Here is an 18,852-nt window from a genome sequence, read left to right as displayed (position 1 = left end):
TTTTAAAATTCATTTGCACGCATGTGCTTAGGTGCTTCCATGTGTGTTTTTCTTAAAATATATCTTTTATACTATTTTTTTCTGGTATTTTTATTGCCTGACTAAAAAAAATTAACATAAAATTTCTTTTTGGTACAATTTTCTAAACGTGCTTCGAGTTATGGACTGGATTTCAAAATTCAGAAAAGTGGATGTTAGTGTATAAAACATTTATAGTTTTATTAGTTAGCATTAGGGTAAATTCATATTATGTAAAAAGTTCTTGCCTGACTATGGAGGATAAGAACATAATCATAACTTTTATTTATTCTGCCAAGTTCTAACTTCTGGGGGGGGGGGGGGGGAAGTGATCTTCGCCAGTAACAAAAACTAGAGCAAACATATTTTTGCAATCTTAAGACTAAAAGGTATTTCCTATTTCAACCAAGAGAAAAATATGTCCTAGGCATCCAAGGCTCTGTAAATTCAATGATATTTGATAATGCATTAACACTCTTAAAGTACAAAATCTGCAAAGGTTCTATAGAAGAAATGAATTACTTAGCAAATTTGAAGGGAACATAAAAGTCCTAAGAATATCATTTTTCTATAAGAGAACTTTGTCTGCATTTTTAGCAGAATGCCCATGGTGACTCCAGCTTTGTGACTTATGCCCAAGGGCATTTTTGACAATATATTTTTAGCTCAATCATCTCTATTTCATATTCAGGACTATTTCCACATTGTCCTTACAAGGAATGATATTAATTCAAAGTTGTTGAAGAAAGAGTAGGAATGCAACTATTTTATGCTAGGACTTTAAAATAACTCTCAGGAAAATTCTGTTCTCGTGGGTCTGTTCCTTTCATATGAAAGGAACTTCTTATGAAGTTCTTCTCTTTTTTAAAAAAAAAATGTGTGGCACAGTTGTTAGAACTTTGATCTAAATTTCTCTGATCCTATCTATGTTGGATCAGCCTAAAGATCAAACTATTGGCAGTAATTGTATTTATCGTAATTTGCAAGTGATAATAATCTGATACTGACAATCCTGCTGATGTGTGGTGGTTCTTCTGAGAGTTTGGGAGATTGTTGTGATAACAATTGACAGTCATATTCAAATACTGGAGCAGAAACAACAGAAAATGTTCCAGTACATGAAAGCTTCTATCTTTGGTATAGGGTTACATTTATTCATTGTATAACGAGAGAGAGATTCAAAATATAAGTAGTGAAATAGCAAAATATATGCAAAATATATAGACGGTAATTTAAAGCTGAGTGGTATATGTTATTCTTCAAATATTACAAATACATTGAATTTTTAAACTAATTCAGGTTTTCTCCCCACATAAATGAATTCTGCATAAAATAATCATGTATATATCTCTTAATAACATTAGAGGTTTTCCCTGTTTTTGCACAATTCTGCTATCACGCAACAGCTTTTGTAAATATCTATGATTGATTGAAATCTTATCTAGCTACTTTTCCTATTTTTGAGATTCAGCTACAGTGTCTTAAAAATAGCAAATCTATTTCTCAGTTGTAAGGACTAAAATCATCATCATCATGAGACAATGATAATGATAGCTTGAAAACTGCAATTCCAAACAAATTGAATCCTATTCTCAGTGTCATATACCATCCCCTTCCTTCCTTTCTTTTTTTCCCCCCTTCTCTTTCCTTTTCTCTTTTCTGTTCTGTTCTGTTCTTTTCATTGAGAACAGCAGAATATGCCTAAGTCTGAAATGTGTGACTTCTATTTGTTATTGGGAAAAAGACTAGAAGCAATTGCTGGAACTTATTTTGTCATGCTTCATAACTGATTCATAAATAAACTATATACTTCCACAGAAACATGAACAGTTAAATATACCCTGGGACTCTGCTCCCTCCTCTTACTGTCCAAGAACTAATGCTAACATTAGAAATTTCTTTTCTGAGACAAAAGTGACTTCTTGAATCCTAGCTGTGTTTTAAGAAAATACGATGGTTGAGGTTAAAATGAAATGGCATAACCTAACTTGAAAGTGAAATTTTCCCACAGAGATTAATATTCATCGTGGTTTATAATCTTTAGTATTTCAATCACTGCAACACTTCACTTTATATCCTCCTGTTTTTATCACGTATTTCACAGTTTGGATATGATTTAATTTATTTAATAAAAGAATGTTTTAACTTAGAAATATGTAAGAAACACAGAGCTTATTCAAACCCAATAATATATCAGCAATACTTCTTTAATTTTTTCCAACCCATCTGCTATTTGAATGCAAAAGGAATCAAAAAAGACTTTGGAATCTTTCAGAGTCTGTCTGCCTGTCTGTCTGTATATCTTTCTATCAATCTAACTTATTTGCCACCCATCTGGCAGTTTAAGGTAACTCTGAGCAGCTTTGAACTATTCATTAAAAAAGTGAGGGAAATAGTTGATTAAATGGGTCGCCTTGGGTAACAGATTAAATGATTGGCCTAGGAACTGATACACACTGCCCATTTGGTGAGACATGTAATTTTAACCTCACAGTAGACAAATATTGTCAATCTGGACTGGCACAGCCCAGTTATTGATTTTTTCTAAGTACTAAGGATATTGATTGATTGATTTGATTTGATTTTATCCCACCTTTATTGTTTTATAAGTAATTCAAGATGGTGAACATCAGTGGTGGGATTCAAAATTTTTTACTACCGTTTCTCTGGGCCTGGCTTAGTGGGCATGGCATGTCTTGGTGGGCATGTCTTAGTGGGCATGGCAGGGGAAGGTTACTGCAAAATCTCCATTTCTTCCTGATCACCTGGGACTCGGGAGGCAGAGAATAGATGGGGGCGGAGCCAGTCAGAGGTGGTATTTACTGGTTCTCTACTCAAAATTTCCACTACCGGTTCTCCAGAACTGGTCAGAACCTGCTGAATACCACTTCTGGTGAACATAAATAATATTTCTTTCTCCTCCTAATTTTTTCCACAGGAATAACCCTATGAGGTGGATTGGTTTGAGAGTGACTAGCTCAAAGTCACCCAAGCCAGCTTTCATATCTAGGATGAGACTAGAACTTATAGTCCCTTGGTTTCTAGGCCAGCATCTTAACCACTGCGCCACAGTGTCTCTCTTTATTTGTTTTCAATACCAGAGTTGCTCTGTGAGGGAGATGGGTGGTTTCTAAATTTGACATAGAAATTAAATAAGTAATTTCTTTATTTACTGTCAATACAATAATCAACTGCTTTGCATACTTGTTTTCAGTTACCATTTCAACAAACAAGCACTGTAATTAAAGCTATTCGAATTTTAAAAAGTGTTTCTGCTTTGTTGAGTAAGGCAAAACAAGAACAAATCTACTTGAGATTTAGTGGTTGTGCTTTAGTGGTCATGTAATTCTCAGATAGTCTATTCTGTATTTTATTTCATTAACAAACATTTGTACATCACCTTCCATATTTGATAATGTCGGATAATATTCATGCAAGTGATGAAGTAGATTCCAATCTACAAGAATCTGGATTTCCCCTTTACTGCCATTCTTCCTTAATCCTACATTTCACTTTCTATTTCTTTTTCCCTGCGGGGCTATATAACCTTTTATTTATGTATGTATGTATTTATTAACAGGTTTCTTACCTCATATAGTGAATCTAGACTGCTCACATTAATCCATAAAAACATGGGTAGAAAGAAAAGTACCCCTCGTCACAAGCACTTAACCAAACAGCTTCCCAGTTCACTCCCGTACTACTCCAACAGTTGGGGCAAGAGTCTTTCATAAGGCTAAAGGATCTCAGGTGGTAGGCTATTCCAAAAGGCTGTAGTAGCCACTAAGAAGGCATAACTCAAAGATCCTAGCTAGTGGCAACATTTAAGGGAAGAAACCTGCAATGCACCTACCCTATCTGACCAGACAGATCCCTCAAGAAAAACTGGTCCTATGTATAACCTGGCCTTGTGCACTGTAGAACTGTAAAGGTAATAATCAGCATTTTGAAGATACTCTTTTCTGAAAATAAATATATGGGCAGCACATATCTTAAGTTTCCTTCTCATAGACGTTACTGTATATTTTGTGCCTCTGATCCTTTGAAATTACCTTCATAGTAATTGTTAAGTTTTGATCGTGGGATAATGATAGCTGTTTCTCACAAAAACTGCTGTTGGTGAATAGTTTCTTCTGAGAACTTTATTCTTTGAATGCAAGTTTTTGTGAACCCATAGGTGTCAAGAGATTAATTGCCGCAAACATCATGAAATACATATATTAACTTATCCTGCTATTGTATTTTTTTAAACTGATGTTCTCAGAAGTCATGACATGTTTTTATCCTAAACATTTCTTACAGGAACGAAAGAAAATACACCACAAGATACTGGAAAGAAGTAAAAGTTGGAGATTTCATCCAGCTTCGCTGCAATGAAATCATACCTGCAGATATATTGCTGCTTTCTTCAAGTGATCCTGATGGCTTGTGTCATATAGAAACTGCTAATCTGGATGGAGAAACCAACCTAAAACAGAGACAAGTTGTGAGAGGATTTTTGGAACTGGTAAGTTAGCATGTTTACTATACTTGTTTTAAAGTTTCAGGTAGGTCAGCTGTTCATTAATCTTATTGTTAAGAGAGAACTTGTGTTCGTTCTGAACAGTAAAACCATGAATGCTCCAGATTTTGATTTTCATGAAGGTTTTGATGGCTGCTAAGTGTGGAACATATCATAAAGTTTAAAGATTATAGCACCAATTGCAGTGACCAGTGCACAAAATGGCATGACTAGTACACAAAAGAGACTCCTTTGAATTCAATTTAGAAGTGTACCGCTGATACAGAAGGCATGGGAAGATTAATGAAGAAACAGGGTGCTGTCAACACTATGCACATTATATCTATTTTATTTATCTATCAACTTTACAGGGTCTCCCATTTAACCAATGGGATTCTGGGTGGTATTGTAAGTGAGCTATTGGGCCAGATTCGGTGGGCCTGAATTAATAGCAATAGCACTTAGACTTAGACTAAAGCGCTTTACAGTGCTTTACAGTGCTCTCTAAGTGGTTTAGAGTCAACAAATTGCCCCAACAATCTGGGCCCTCATTTTACCCACCTTGGAAGGATGGAAGACTGAGTCACCCGCCTGGTGAGATTTGAACTTCCAAATTGCAGGCAGCCCGCAGGCAGCAGAAGTAGCCTGCAGTACACATCTCCCCCCAGCACAGCTTTCCAAAATGTTCAAAAATCTGGCTCCAAACTGTTGGAAGTGTAAAAAAACACCAGGCACTTTCTATCATATGTGGTGGACGTGCAATGAGGCAAAAAAATATTGGAAAATGATTCAATCATGGATAGAACAAATGGTGGGAGAACAAATTATGTTTAAACCAGAAACTTTTCTCCTAGGCATAATACCGGAGGGGTTTAAGAAAGATACACTTTATCTAATTATACATATACTAACTGCAGCGCGCATAACCTATGCACAGTATTGGAAAAAAGAAAATACACCATCAGAGCTTGATATAATCAGAAAAGTGTTGGCCTGTGCAGAAGCAGATAGGCTCACTCTTGAACTTAAAAATAAAGGGGAATCAGAATATTTTGAAGTATGGAATAGATTTTATGATTTGGTATAAGACAAGATGACAAGACTGGAACAAATGTATATATTGTGATTGGACAGAAGGACAGACAATGTACTAAGTAGATTAATTGTTAATGGTTGAAACTAGCTGTATATAATGTGAATGTACAGTCACTTCGACTCCGTGGTATTGCATTGTTTTAAATGTAAAAATAATAAATATATATTTTTTAAAAAAGAAGTAGCCTGCAGTACTGCACTCTAACCACTGAGTTTAACACATAAAGACCCATATAGTTTGGACGTTGGATATTTCATGGAGTGCCTTGTGCCTTACATTTTTATCTTGCATGGGGAGAATGAAAGTCTGTGTATGCATTTAACATATATTTGTTACAGGGCATCCAAGGGATGGTGGTTGTAATATGGTCATCCCAATCATGCTGTTCAATGAATCAGCTGAGTTTTCAATCTGAACACAGCCCAATTGTTCCCTAAACCTCAAACTAAAATCAATGAGACTGTGCCTTTCCCTTGTGATTGCCAGACTCCAATTTTAAGATGTTAACATTGGATGGTTTGGATGGCTTTATTTATCATAATTATATAGTCATCCATCCCACAAAATGTGACTCTGGGCAGTGTGCAATAAAAATGTTTCTTTTTATTGTAGTCAATTTCTATAGCTGCCCATCTCAAACAAGTGACTCTGTCTACTGAACAATCATAAAATCAATTAAAACCAAGTACTACATCATATAAAAATGTTATTTGTTTTCTTGTAAATTTCCAATTTTGGAGTGCATTATTGGTTTATATTTTTTCCTGCAGTTTTGAGATTATGTTTAGTAAAAAGCAATCTTAAAATGACAATAAGTAAAGAAATCAATGCACACACACACACACACACACACACACACACACACAGTGAAAATATGCTGCAGATAAGCTGGGGAACTTTTTTTGTCTATTTGGAGCAACATTCCCCTGGAAATAATATTTGAGACTGCATCCTATTTGGGGAATGTGAAGCAAGCAATGGGTGCAGTCTGAATCTTTCTTTCTTTCTTTCTTATGACGCCATCTGTTTTCTTTTCTAAAATTTCTTCTCTTTCACCTGCCTGCAGAAATCTTTTTAAAAATCAGTCCAGGGACCAGATGGAGCCTTGATCATCCATTCAACCCAGGGCAGGAGAAATAAAACAGATATCACAAAACATTACTCCCATTAAAACAACTGAAGAATTGGCCCAACAATTCTCACATCTCTTCCACAAGAGATGGCAAGGGGTGGAAACTTGCATTTCAGGCATGAAATTTAATAATGTGTGTCTTTTCTAAATCTGTCATCTGTCAGTCATTAGTGTTGCAACTATTAACATAATCCTGAGGAGTGCTACTTTGTTTCTATTTATTGAGAACAAGATCTCAGTAAATGAAACGGGGATTACTCCCAAGGAATCTACATTGGATGATAGTTTTAATTTTTCTTTGAGACTGGTGTAACTTTGTATAATTGTAACAAACCCTGTACTTGTGGGAATACTGTAGGAAGAAGGAGGTATCTTTTTGCTATTATGCAAGAGTAGTCAGCTGTAACCCACAAGAATGGTTGAACTTTGACTCCTACTAAACCTGATGACTGCCATGCTATCTGGCCTTGATGGGAACTGGAGGCACAATGCAATGCAATGCAATGCAACAATACAATGCAATGCAATGCAATGCAATGCAATGCAATGCAATACAATACAATACAATACAATACAATACAATACAATACAATACAATACAATACAATACAATACCAGAGTTGGAAGGGACCTTGGAGGTCTTCTAGTCCAACCCCCTGCCTAGGCAGGAAACCCTATACCGTTTCAGACAAATGGCTATCCAACATCTTCTTAAAGACTTCCAGTGTTGGGGCATTCACAACTTCTGGAGGCAAGCTGTTCCACTGATTAATTGTTCTAACTGTCAGGAAATTTCTCCTCAGTTCTAAGTTGCTTCTCTCCTTGATTAGTTTCCACCCATTGCTTCTTGTTCTGCCCTCAGGTGCCTTGGAAAATAGTTTGACTCCCTCTTCTTTGTGGCAACCCCTGAGATATTGGAACACCGCTATCATGTCTCCCCTAGTCCTTCTTTCTATTAAACTAGACATACCCAGTTCCTGCAACCGTTCTTCATATGTTTTAGTCTCCAGTCCCCTAATCCTCTCTGCACTCTTTCTAGAGTCTACACATCTTTTCTACATCGTGGTGACCAAAACTGAATGCAGTATTCCAAGTGTGGCCTTACTAAGGCATTATAAAGTGGTATTAACACTTCACGTGATCTTGATTCTATCCCTCTGTTTATGCAGCCTATAACTGTGTTGGCTTTTTTGGCAGCTGCTGCACACTGCTGGCTCATATTTAAATGTTTGTCCACTAGGACTCCAAGATCCCTTTCACAGTTACTACTACTGAGCAAGGTACCACCTATACTGTATCTGTGCATTTCATTTTTGTTGCCTAAATGTAGAACCTTACTCTTTTCATCATTGAATTTCATTTTATTAAATAGTGCCCAATGTTCAAGTTTGTCAAGATCCTTCTGTATCTTAAGCCTATCTTCTGGAGTGTTGGCTATTCCTGCCAGCTTGGTGTCATCTGCAAATTTGATGAGTTCCCCATTTATTCCCTCATCCAAATCATTGATGAAGATGTTGAAGAGTACTGGGCCTAAAACAGAGCCTTGGGTACTCCACTGCATACTTCCCTCCATGAAGATGCAGTTCCATTGAAGACTACACGTTGAGTGCGGTTGGTCAGCCAGCACACAGGGGAGTACAAATTTTCTCTGCTCATAGCCATGTTTACTTGTTTAGCAATAGCAATAGCATTTCGATTTATATACCGCTTCAAAGTGCTTTACAGCCCTCTCTAAGTGGTTTACAGAGTCAACATATTGCCCCCAACAATCTGGGTCCTCATTTTACTGACCTCGGAAGGATGGGAGGCTGAGTCAACCTTGAGCCTGGTGAGATTTGAACTGCCAAACTGCAGGCAGCCGGTGATCAGCAGAAGTAGCCTGCAGTACAGCATTCTAATCATTGTGCCACCGCGGCTCATTAATGTTTCTCCACTTTGACAGTTGTAAGATATATGGACTTCAATTCCCAGAATTCGCCAGCCAAATACTGCCTTACAGAAACTCATTCCAGATTGCAAACAAGCATGTTCCCTGAGAGGAAAGACTAGATGCAGTAAGCATCTCCTCTAGAGACGGAAATTTTGAAAATCATGGGATCATTTATTTCATGAATTAGTTTTTCAGAGCAATTATCTGCTCTTATGGCCTATGGTTTGGGAGTTGCTGCAATAGACAAATGAATCCTAAATTAGCATTCAAATTCTAACAATATCTTCCACAGTAAACACGCAAAATGTGCAGTGTGCAAGAAACAATTGTCATTCATGTCCCTTGAATGATTAATGTGCATGATATCAAGGTATTTTGAAATGGAGATTCAGAAAATCTAGCTATCAAAATGCAAGGCAAAATGTAATAGTTACAAAATACGAACGGGCATATTCTGGTCCCAAATATATGTGGCCTTAATATTTATTATCTGATCATGAAACACTTTAGCTTGTGATAACACTTTTTAGGTGAAAATCTAAGCTACAAAATGATAATTCTGCTAATTTTGTTTAGTATGAGGATTTTTGCTGCTTTAAAATAAATGATCTGTTAAAATTAATGTGTCATTAAAATCAGTATCTAAAAACTGGGGTAGCATTAGGAAAGCTATTCCTGTCTTGTGGCTTGTAACCATATGGCGCCAGTTGTTAAACAGGGATCATAGTCTGTGAAGAAAACAAAAAGAAACTCTGTAATAATCCTCTCAATTTGGAGCAAGCATGCTTCTCATACTTCATATGATCTATCACAAGTCATGAAAACCTAGACATTTGATTGATACAGATTTTGAGAAAGTCTCATCAGAAAATAATGTTACTCATCTACCAAAACATACATGGAACCCATAATAATACAGCTAATCTTTTTAAAATTCTTTTTTTTAAAATGTAGTCTTAGATTGTACTTTGGAATAAATTATCTTTAAAGGTTTGACATTAATAAATAATATGCATTTGTGGCCTTGGAGAAATAATGAATTAATCATTTAAAAGCAACTAAATATTCTGTTACCACATACAGTCATCAATAAAAAAGTAACCAGCTATTCGAAAGTTACTGAGCAAACATTGATTAAGAAAAATTACTGGAAATAAAAACTCATCATTTATTCTCTATAATTTACAATGTAGTATAAAAATTGAATTCTAGTGAGGAAAGTAATCTAATTTACCATAATGCATTTTCTTTGGAAAAAAATGTATCCAATAGCAGAATTTTATTTTCTTTGCAGTGAAATATACTGTATATTGGATTCACATATTCCAAAATATGGTTTATTTAACCATAATTTGCTAAATTAGCTGCAGTAATCTGATTTATACATCTTCAGATGGCGAGTGAGACCTCGCTGAAACATTGCCAAGACAATCTCAATCTTACACGGGAAAAGACCCAAATGCAACAAGACCAGCATATCTACACCTGTGAAAATCTACGAAAGCAAATATAGTACCGTGTTTCCCCGAAAATACAACAGGGTCTTATTTTCTTTTAACTATGGGGGGAGGGTTTATTGTTTTTGGGGTTGCCAGGTGGCTGCTTTCTTGTGAGCGGGCTCCCAAAGAGCTGGGCACAGCCTCATGGGCGAATGGCTGTGTTGCGCTGTCGCAGCAGCCTGGCAAACCCTCTTTGCAGCCGGGCACAGCGCTATTCAATGACCTAGGGGTATCGCCAAGCCGTGTGAGCGCCTGTTCGCCGCCGCTGGCTCCCACAGCTTGGCACCTTCCAAATGCCAGTGAATGGTGCTCTGCATGGCTGGAGAGGGGGATTGCATGAGTGGCTGTTCCGCTCTTGTACACCCGCCTCCCAGCCTCACGATGCATGGCCCAGCTCTCATTATGGAGCCAGGGCACCTCCGCCGCCGCTGCCATCCCAGCCTGGCTTTTTCTGCGCCTTCCAACCCAAGTCTTTCGGCAGTGGCCGCTCTGGGTGCACGCTTTATAGTTGTTGGCCACCTGCCTGCAGAGCGTACAACCATAGAGAGTGTGCCCAGAGTGGCCACTGCCGAAAGACTCGGGTTGGAAGCCACGGAAAAATCCAGGCTGGGATGGCGGCAGCGGCAGAGGTGCCCTGGCTCCGTAATGAGAGCTGGGCCATGCATTGGGAGGTGGGTGAGCGAGAGCGGAACAGCCACTCATGCAACCCCCCCCTCTCCAGCCACGCAGAGGGCCATTCACTGGCATTTGGAAGTCGCCAAGCCACAGGAGCCGGGCAGCTTAGCGATACCCCTAGGTCAGTGAATGGCGCTGTGCCTGGCTGCAAAGGGGGTTTGCCGGGTGGCTGCTCGTGAGCATGGTCACTTTGTGGCTGTTGTGTTGCGCTGCTGTGACTGCGCAACACAGCCATTCACCCATGAGGCTGTGCCCAGCTCTTTGGGAGCCCGCTCCCAAGAGAGCAGCTGCCCAGCAACCCCCTCTTCAGCGGGGCACAGCGCTGTTCACCAACCTAGCGGTATCCCAAAGGCACCAAGCAAAGTGATCACCTTTGCCTCCCCCCAGGTTCCCGTGGCTTGGCACCTTTGAGATACTGCTAGGTTGGTGAGCGGCGCTCTGCCTGGCTGGAGGTGGGTGTTGTCCAGGGGACTTATATGCGGGGGGGGGCTTATATTTTTTCCTACCATAAAAATGTGGCATGGCTATATTGTGAGGACATGTATTTGGGCATATCAGGGGTTGTAACACACATACATACATACATACATACATACATACATACACGTACATCCGGAGGTTTTCTGAATTTAAGCATTTATTCATTCTTTTTGCAATTCCCCAAGCCCTGTCTGAAAATTGATGATAAAATACCCCTGTGATTAGCCTGCATTCAGCCATGGCTTCCTGCTGGGTGTTCATATATATCTACACAGATACCCCACACACATAAAATGTGTGTGTGGGGGGGGGGGTAGAACAGATAGCTTAGTTCCCATCAGAGAGACTATTAGAGGCTAATAAGAATTAATCAGAGGTGGAATCTTGGAAAAAGAAGAGAGACCTCTGGGAGGAAAAACTGGAGAGAAAACTTGGACAGAGAAGATATAATGGTTGGCACAATGAAAGATAATGTTACACTACTGAAAGGGCATTGTTTTGGTAAACAGTAACATTAGCTGGCAATTCTAAATTGGATTTAGCAGTGTTATATTACAGTATGCTTTTTTGTGAGCAAATCTCGAAGAAAACAGCTGAAGAGAAGTGTTGGGTGAAATTCAGAAGATGGCTTGCCGAAGAGCTGAAAAAACTGGGAAAGAATCTTGCGCCAGTCTGAGAGAGAAAGGTGGTACAGTAAAGATATATTTAATCCTTATCTCTAAAACAGGATGTAATTGGAGAGTAGAGGGATTAGAAATAACCAGGTGCATATAATTTGAGCAACGATAGAGTTTTCAAAGCTATATGCGCTTAGAGAAACGTGGGGCTATATGTAGATAAAATTCTTTTTGCAAGATTATTTAAAAATCAAGGGGCAGCATTCAAGAGCAAAAGAAGTGTAAATGGTGTCATTCAACAACTATGAACCCACAAGAAGAGTATATACTATATAATAGTGTAAATCTGTATAAAACAGCCTTAGATCACACATGAAAAATAAAAATAAAAACTTCCAAACAATCAGAAAATCCTTGCCTCCTCCATGTATTTGATATAGTTTAATTCACATTGGATCATTCCCTTTGCACTATGGCCCTTGTCATCGAAAAACACTAATTGGCTGTGCTTTTTTTTAAAAAATGGACCTTTTTAATAATTAATTTTCCTTCCCTAAAAATATTTCCTGGCTTCATCTTTGTATCTGTTCAGAAAAAAATAAAGAAAGAAAATATCTGTAACCTCTCCTTTTCTGTATATTGATATTTCATGGTTTCCCTGGATTAATTATTATGTTCTTTGGCTGTTTTTTCATTTAATTTTCTCTGAACTTGTGCAGGTTTTTTTTTCCTTCCTCAACTCCTCCTCTTTTTTGGTATGTTTTTGAATCTGGATTTTTTTTTTGAACAATGTTCAGGGTTTACTGAGGACTTTTAGAAATAAGGTCAATCATAATAAATGATTGATGAAACTTGAAACTGATTCAGAGGAGACATAAAACAAAATACCACCAAATAATGACAAAGAAGGATCCAATACTTTTAATAGAAGACATACAAGGTGGTAGAATATCTTGTACGTGTCACTCATGGTATTACCCTACTCTTGGCATCGTTATTTGCTTTCAACTGTGGAACTTCAAAGCTACATGTCTCCATCATTGCTATATGATGTCTTCCAATATAGACATTGAGTTCCTTTTGACTTTGGAATCAGTGTTGCTGGGCTTCTTGATAAAAATAATTTCAGCTGTGCTGTAAGTTACAGTCTGCAATCAAACAGATCTTTCAGCCAGTTGCTTTAACTTAGCCTTTACATTACCATTTGCAACATGTACTCTATAAAATAATACTGATTTGAATTAAAAGGCTATTTAAAAATTGTTGGGATAATGCCATTCCATTTGTTTGAAAGTATAAGGAAAGACTCATCAAAGTTTTTTTTTTCCTGAAAGATTTTCACATATACACGGATGATTGACATCCTTCCAAGATGCATGGTGAACCATTGGTATCAATGAAGATCAAGTGACAAAATATGAATTGAAACATTGTGATGCAAACTCCAGCACTTGTCTACTTACCATTACATATTATGAGACATGTACAAAAGGGAGGAACTTGTCATAGCAAGAGTTTTTTTGAAATAAAGATTCTTTATTATTCACCAAGAGCCAGTCAGAACAAATAACCATAATAATTTTTTGGTGAAAAAAAGTCTTATGTAAATAAAGTATTCCTTAATGATGTGAAGCTGTTTTAGTTCGGGGTCTGTCTTGATTTTGTTGATTAATTTACTGTCTTGATTTTGTTGATTAATTTATAGACACTGAGATACTGAATTGCTGAAATTTTAATATAGTTTCTTTGTCAGAACCATACTTGATTTTTACAGTAACATTTGCTGTTTTATTTGCTACTCCCATGTTGACCTTTAACCTTGTGAAAGAGGTTACTCATGTGGCACTGCAGAGTTTTAATTTCTTAAATTGTATTGCATATTCTCCAGGCTTTGAAAAATCTCACATTAATGTATAAATATTTTGTACAACTTTTATGCTGTGGATTTTAAAATGAGAGGAAGCACCATGATTTTTAGAGGAGGATTATGCTTGTTGCTCATCTTCTCAATCCCAGAACATTTTGAAGGGTTCTTTGGCTGGGAGGTTGAGTTTACTTTTCATAACAGATCAAACATTCTATGCAAGGGGAAAAAGAAATATAAAGGAAAGATTGAATTATCACTGTGAGGTCAAGTAGCATTTCTTGCTATGCTATCACCACATAGCAGTTGAGGATAAAAATTGATTTCCTTTCATTTCAAGGACAAAAATCAGTTCTTGATAGTTTTGAAACTTATTTTAAAAATATGAGGAACATTTTTTTAAAAAAATAAGCCAAATAAATAACTATGCATTTTTAAAGGCAGTCTTTAACTTCAGATTACAATTGAACCAAAAATTTATGTTGCTAACTAAAACAAGTTGTTAAGTGAGTTTCACCCCATTTTCTAGTCAGAGTTATTAAGTGAATCACTGCAGTGGTTCAGTTAGTAACAACATTGTTAAATAAATCTGATTTCCCCATTGACTTTGCTTGCCAGAAAGTCACAAAAGATCATCACATGATCCCCACTGCAACCGTCATAAGTATGAACCAGTTGCCAAGCATTTGACTTTTGATCATGTGATCATGGGGATGCTGTGTGTGAAAAATGGTTACAAGTCACTTTTTTCAGTGCCATTGTAACTTAGAATGGTCACTAAACAAATGGTTGTAAGTCAAGTGTTATGTGTACTGCAGTGGTCAGTTCTGGATCCCGTTCCAACCGGTACGGTTGGAACGGGCCCAGCGGCATCTACATGGATGCACGCAGCGCACATGCATACACGCGCAGCACACACGCATACATGCACAGCATGCGTCTTAGCACCTCCACGAGCTTCCGCGATGCTCCAGCTGCTTAGCGGAGCATCACACAGGCGCTATACGCACCATGTACGTGCACGGAAGCGCCAAAGACTTAAAAGACCGGTAAGGAGCTTGGGCGGGCGGATTAACCCTCCAGAGCACCGTACCGTACCGGTATCCAGTGCTCCAGGCAGGCTCCGGTATCCCCGTACCAGGACGTACCGCATGCAGCCCACCATTGGTGTACTGCTTCTGTGTTTAGTGGAGGAGACAGAATATAGCCCTAATGAGGCAACAGAGTGAAATGATTAAGAGTTTAATGGAAAGAGAAATATTTCTGAGAGCGTCCTTCACAAGACAGGTTCTTTATTCCATGTCTGAAAGAGACTTTGATCAGGCTATTAGTTCTTTATGTATTTGAGCCCTGAGGTATGGCCATTGACTGATTTACAAGTGGGATCTGCTTATACTACTAAGCTGATAGGCATTCTTTCTAGTCTCTTTAGCAAAGATGCCTTATTTTATGCTCTGTAATAACAAATCATGGGTGTGGGTGTGGACTCCCCCATCCAGGAACAAAGGTGTCAGGTGTTTTAGGTGTGCCTTCTATGTACGTATGACAGGTGACAGATGTGTCAGGTATTTAGGCGTGACCTCTATGTACATGTGCTTCTGTCCTTCTGTTGAACTGCTTCTGTATAGTTTTGGAAGTATGTGTGTTTTGGGCAGTATAGAGCATCCCTCATGCTCTTATCTGGGCCATGTCAGGGCTGGGTTGGAAAGAATAACATGGGTTGAATTGGAAAAAAATCTCTTGGGGTGGAAGGAATAACAAGATAAAGAAAGCATGCAGATCATGGCTTTGGCATTTTTTTCAAGCCCTCAGTAACAGATCCACTATAGATTCTGTGACCAGAAGAGAAGGGGGTTTAAGAAGCGAACCTGGAAATTTGCAGGGCTTCCTTCTTCCTATAGCCTCTATTTGCCTAATAATATTTAATAAGGTAGAATCACTATGTCTCCTCAATTAGAGACTGTCATTTTAGGAGCCTATTCAATAGATCTCTGCCTGATGTGTGATTGCCCTCTTTCCTTCCCACTTTTAAAAAGAAGGTGAAAACCTGGTTATGCCATTAATCCAGGGAAGCTGGATTTCTGTTACAGCCTCTTGGCTGGGAAATTGGATTTCTTTTCATTACTGTTAATGTGTTTGGTCAGAACTCTATGTTCCATAGCATTAGTTCTGGGCACGGTTCTTAACTGATTGTATGATGTTATTCCCAGTTACATATTACACATTGCAGTGTTTTACAATGGTCAGAGTTGAGGCAACCTAGAAACCTTGTTAGTATGTACATAATACATGCATGTATTGTATGGAGCAGATGGAAGCATTCTAAGCTACCCTTCCCATAGGAATTTGGGAGGGAGATTTTTTTTTTTCCTGGAAAGTTTTTTCTGCTTTTTATAACTTGATCTTGGGTTTCTTTCTCCAATTTCTTTGTCCTCCATACCAAATTTGACCTAGCTTGGTTTTGGATAATTGTTTTGCTGACAAGCAGATGGATTGATGGGCCAAGTAGTCCTAAATTTTCCTACATGATGTCTTTCCAGCATACTTTTGGCTGGAAAGAATGAGAAAGATTCTAGTATATGCAGTTTAGAGAACTCGCACCAAAACATGGGGCAAAATGTATTCTTTAAGTATTGTGGTTGGTGGAAGTATTGATCTTAACTGATGCAGTTGAAGCCAATTCTTATCCAAATAAACACTGTATTGCCTATGTCAGACATTATCTGTATATGAAATGAAGGAGTCTTGGATTCATGTTAGGCATTGGAGCTAGTCCATTTCTCTATACTATCGGGTGTTAAATATTTAGCTTTCATCAAGGAATAAGTAGGACTAATATGAGCTGCCACGTTGGACATAATATTATATAAGCAAAATGTAGCCTTTGCATGATTTTGTCAAGAACAGACCAGATAATTATGAGTCTCTAGCATAATTCATTTTACAAATTATACTCCATTGTTTTAGAAGCCTTTTCCTGAGACAATGGTTGCATATAAAATTTAAATGTGGTGTCAAAAATTCAAATGTTACAACTGTAGCAGCTAAAAATAATAACATAGGCATTTTCTAAGTTTAGCATTGCTTATCTTGTGAGAAAGAAAGAAATATGTCTACACCACATTGTACCTAGGATTTCAGAGCATCATCTATCTACAAGTAGTAGATAGATATATCTACAAGTCCTCAACTTCTAGGGGCTAGAAAACTATTCATTATTTATTGTTTATTTGTAGTGGAACTTTACCATATATCCAGTTTGAATTCTAAAACCATAGACTGTGTAGGTTTCATCTTCTTTTTCCTTAGCACCTCCGATCTCTGTCATACAAGATTGTGAGACATTAAATATAGTGGCTTTGAGGATTAGGGCAGAGAAGTAATCTAGCAGTAATCCTTTCTGTCTGATCCTAATCTATGAACTATATTTGCTTAGTGGAGCAGGGCAATTTTTAAAACTACAGTGTCAAGTTGACTTATTTCAACTAGTCATAATTACAATTGATCCAATTCTCTGATGCTGTACTGTATATGTATTGAACCATTTTCTGGAGTGACGATGTCAGACTCTGCTTTGCTATTTGTTTTCGGCTGCCATTGAAACAGGGGGTGGTGGTATTTGGGAGGGGAAGATTTGGTACAGGAGAGATTGTTCAAGGGGAGTTTTGTTCTCACCATCTACTGTGCATGCTGAAGACTGGTGTTTAGAGTTGGTCAAGGCCAACCGTCCTGCACACCAACCTGATGATGCTCCTTGGAGATGAAACCCACATGACACCTAAGGGATTTGCAGATTGGACAATGGGATGGGGGTTAGCAGGGGGAAGGGGTCAGACTATATTGATATGTATGATTTCGCACGCTTTTGCCTCAGACCTTGCTTTACTTAGCTGTTATCTTTTCATAACCAGTAAAAGTACTCTTAATTCTGCAAAATGGAGTTAAGTGGTTTCTTTCTTGGTTGCTGAGGGAGGCCGCCTTGACAGATTATCTATATCAGTGAACTGTTTTCTGAGTTCAGCTTCTTCATATCCCATTCCTGAAAACATGAGTGGTAAAAACTTCCCACTAAATATTTTAATGGCAGTATTACAGAGCCCAGAATCTTTCATTTATTATTTCAGCAATGAAAGGAACTTCCTATTATTTTTTGCAGTGTGTAGCTGCTTTTTGCCTTGTGATTGGAGTATCCTGGATACAGAGGCATCTCTATGGCCCAAAATAATAGAATTCTATCTTTTTGATGTCCTCTCTTTTTTGCAGTTTCTTAACAAAGGGGAAATTTTTAATTAAGCAGAACCCTATAATGCTAATAAACATCAAGACAAAGTGGAATGATTTAGTTGCTATTTCCTATTTTAATGGGATCTGGATGACTACCAAAAAGATTTTTAAGTGTGAGGATATCATTTTTCTGCATTCATCTTTTCCTCATATACTTCTAGAACAGGATATAGCTAGAAAAGATGCTCCCTAGTTAGGCTTCACAAACATTGTTACAGCATTGTAACTCTAAAGCCGGTTGTGTCCACTCAGCACAAGAAGCATGATGAAGTAAAAAGCCAAGAAGCTTAATAAGGATATTTTTTTTTGTGGGTAGGTAGTTTTGTTTGTTTGTTTTTGCTCTTCTAAAAAATTGTGGTGATGCTTTTATTTTTATATACTGTAGAGAACTGAGGGTATAAATATTTTCCACCAGTCTCAGTTAAAGTTTTCAAAACACTATAAATCATTCTTATGATACTTGACTGGAGCAAGTAAAGAATCGACCAACCTTGCCGTTCTTTGCAGCATGGCTGACAAAATATTTCCAGCTCGTCGAAGACATTCCATGAGCAATTACTGTGGGTGGGATGGCCAGAAAGCCTGCCAATATTTCCAAAAAAACAGACTGATTCTTCTTTCATGAGCCCTCTTCTCAGAGAATTTTAGAAATATTTACTGCAAGATGAGCACAAGGAGAGCAGATCATGTGTAGAGGGCATCTTAGGTGACAAAGAAGGAACGCCAACCCCTCCCCTTCTCTTGGAATGTTTTTGT

General features: G+C 37.9%; 1 protein-coding gene across 2 annotated transcripts in view; it reads left to right on the top strand.

Annotated features, from left to right (window-relative positions):
* The window catches only part of ATP10A (ATPase phospholipid transporting 10A (putative)), a 323,794-nt gene that overhangs the window by 64,472 nt on the left and 240,470 nt on the right, over positions 1–18,852 (top strand). For both annotated transcript variants that reach the window (XR_014174818.1, XM_081946012.1), the window contains exon 2: positions 4,321–4,525. Coding sequence is in view for 1 of the 2 variants with exons in the window: in XM_081946012.1 (XP_081802138.1) it covers positions 4,321–4,525 (205 nt within the window). In the remaining variant the exon portion in view is untranslated. The remainder of the gene's footprint in view (positions 1–4,320; positions 4,526–18,852) is intronic.

This window comes from Natrix helvetica (genome assembly GCF_964273705.1).
Source record: "Natrix helvetica genome assembly, chromosome: 3".
NCBI classification, from domain to species: Eukaryota; Metazoa; Chordata; class Lepidosauria; order Squamata; family Natricidae; genus Natrix; species Natrix helvetica.
The sequence above is the reverse complement of the archived record's forward strand: the minus strand, read 5'-3'. Positions and strand labels throughout refer to the sequence as shown.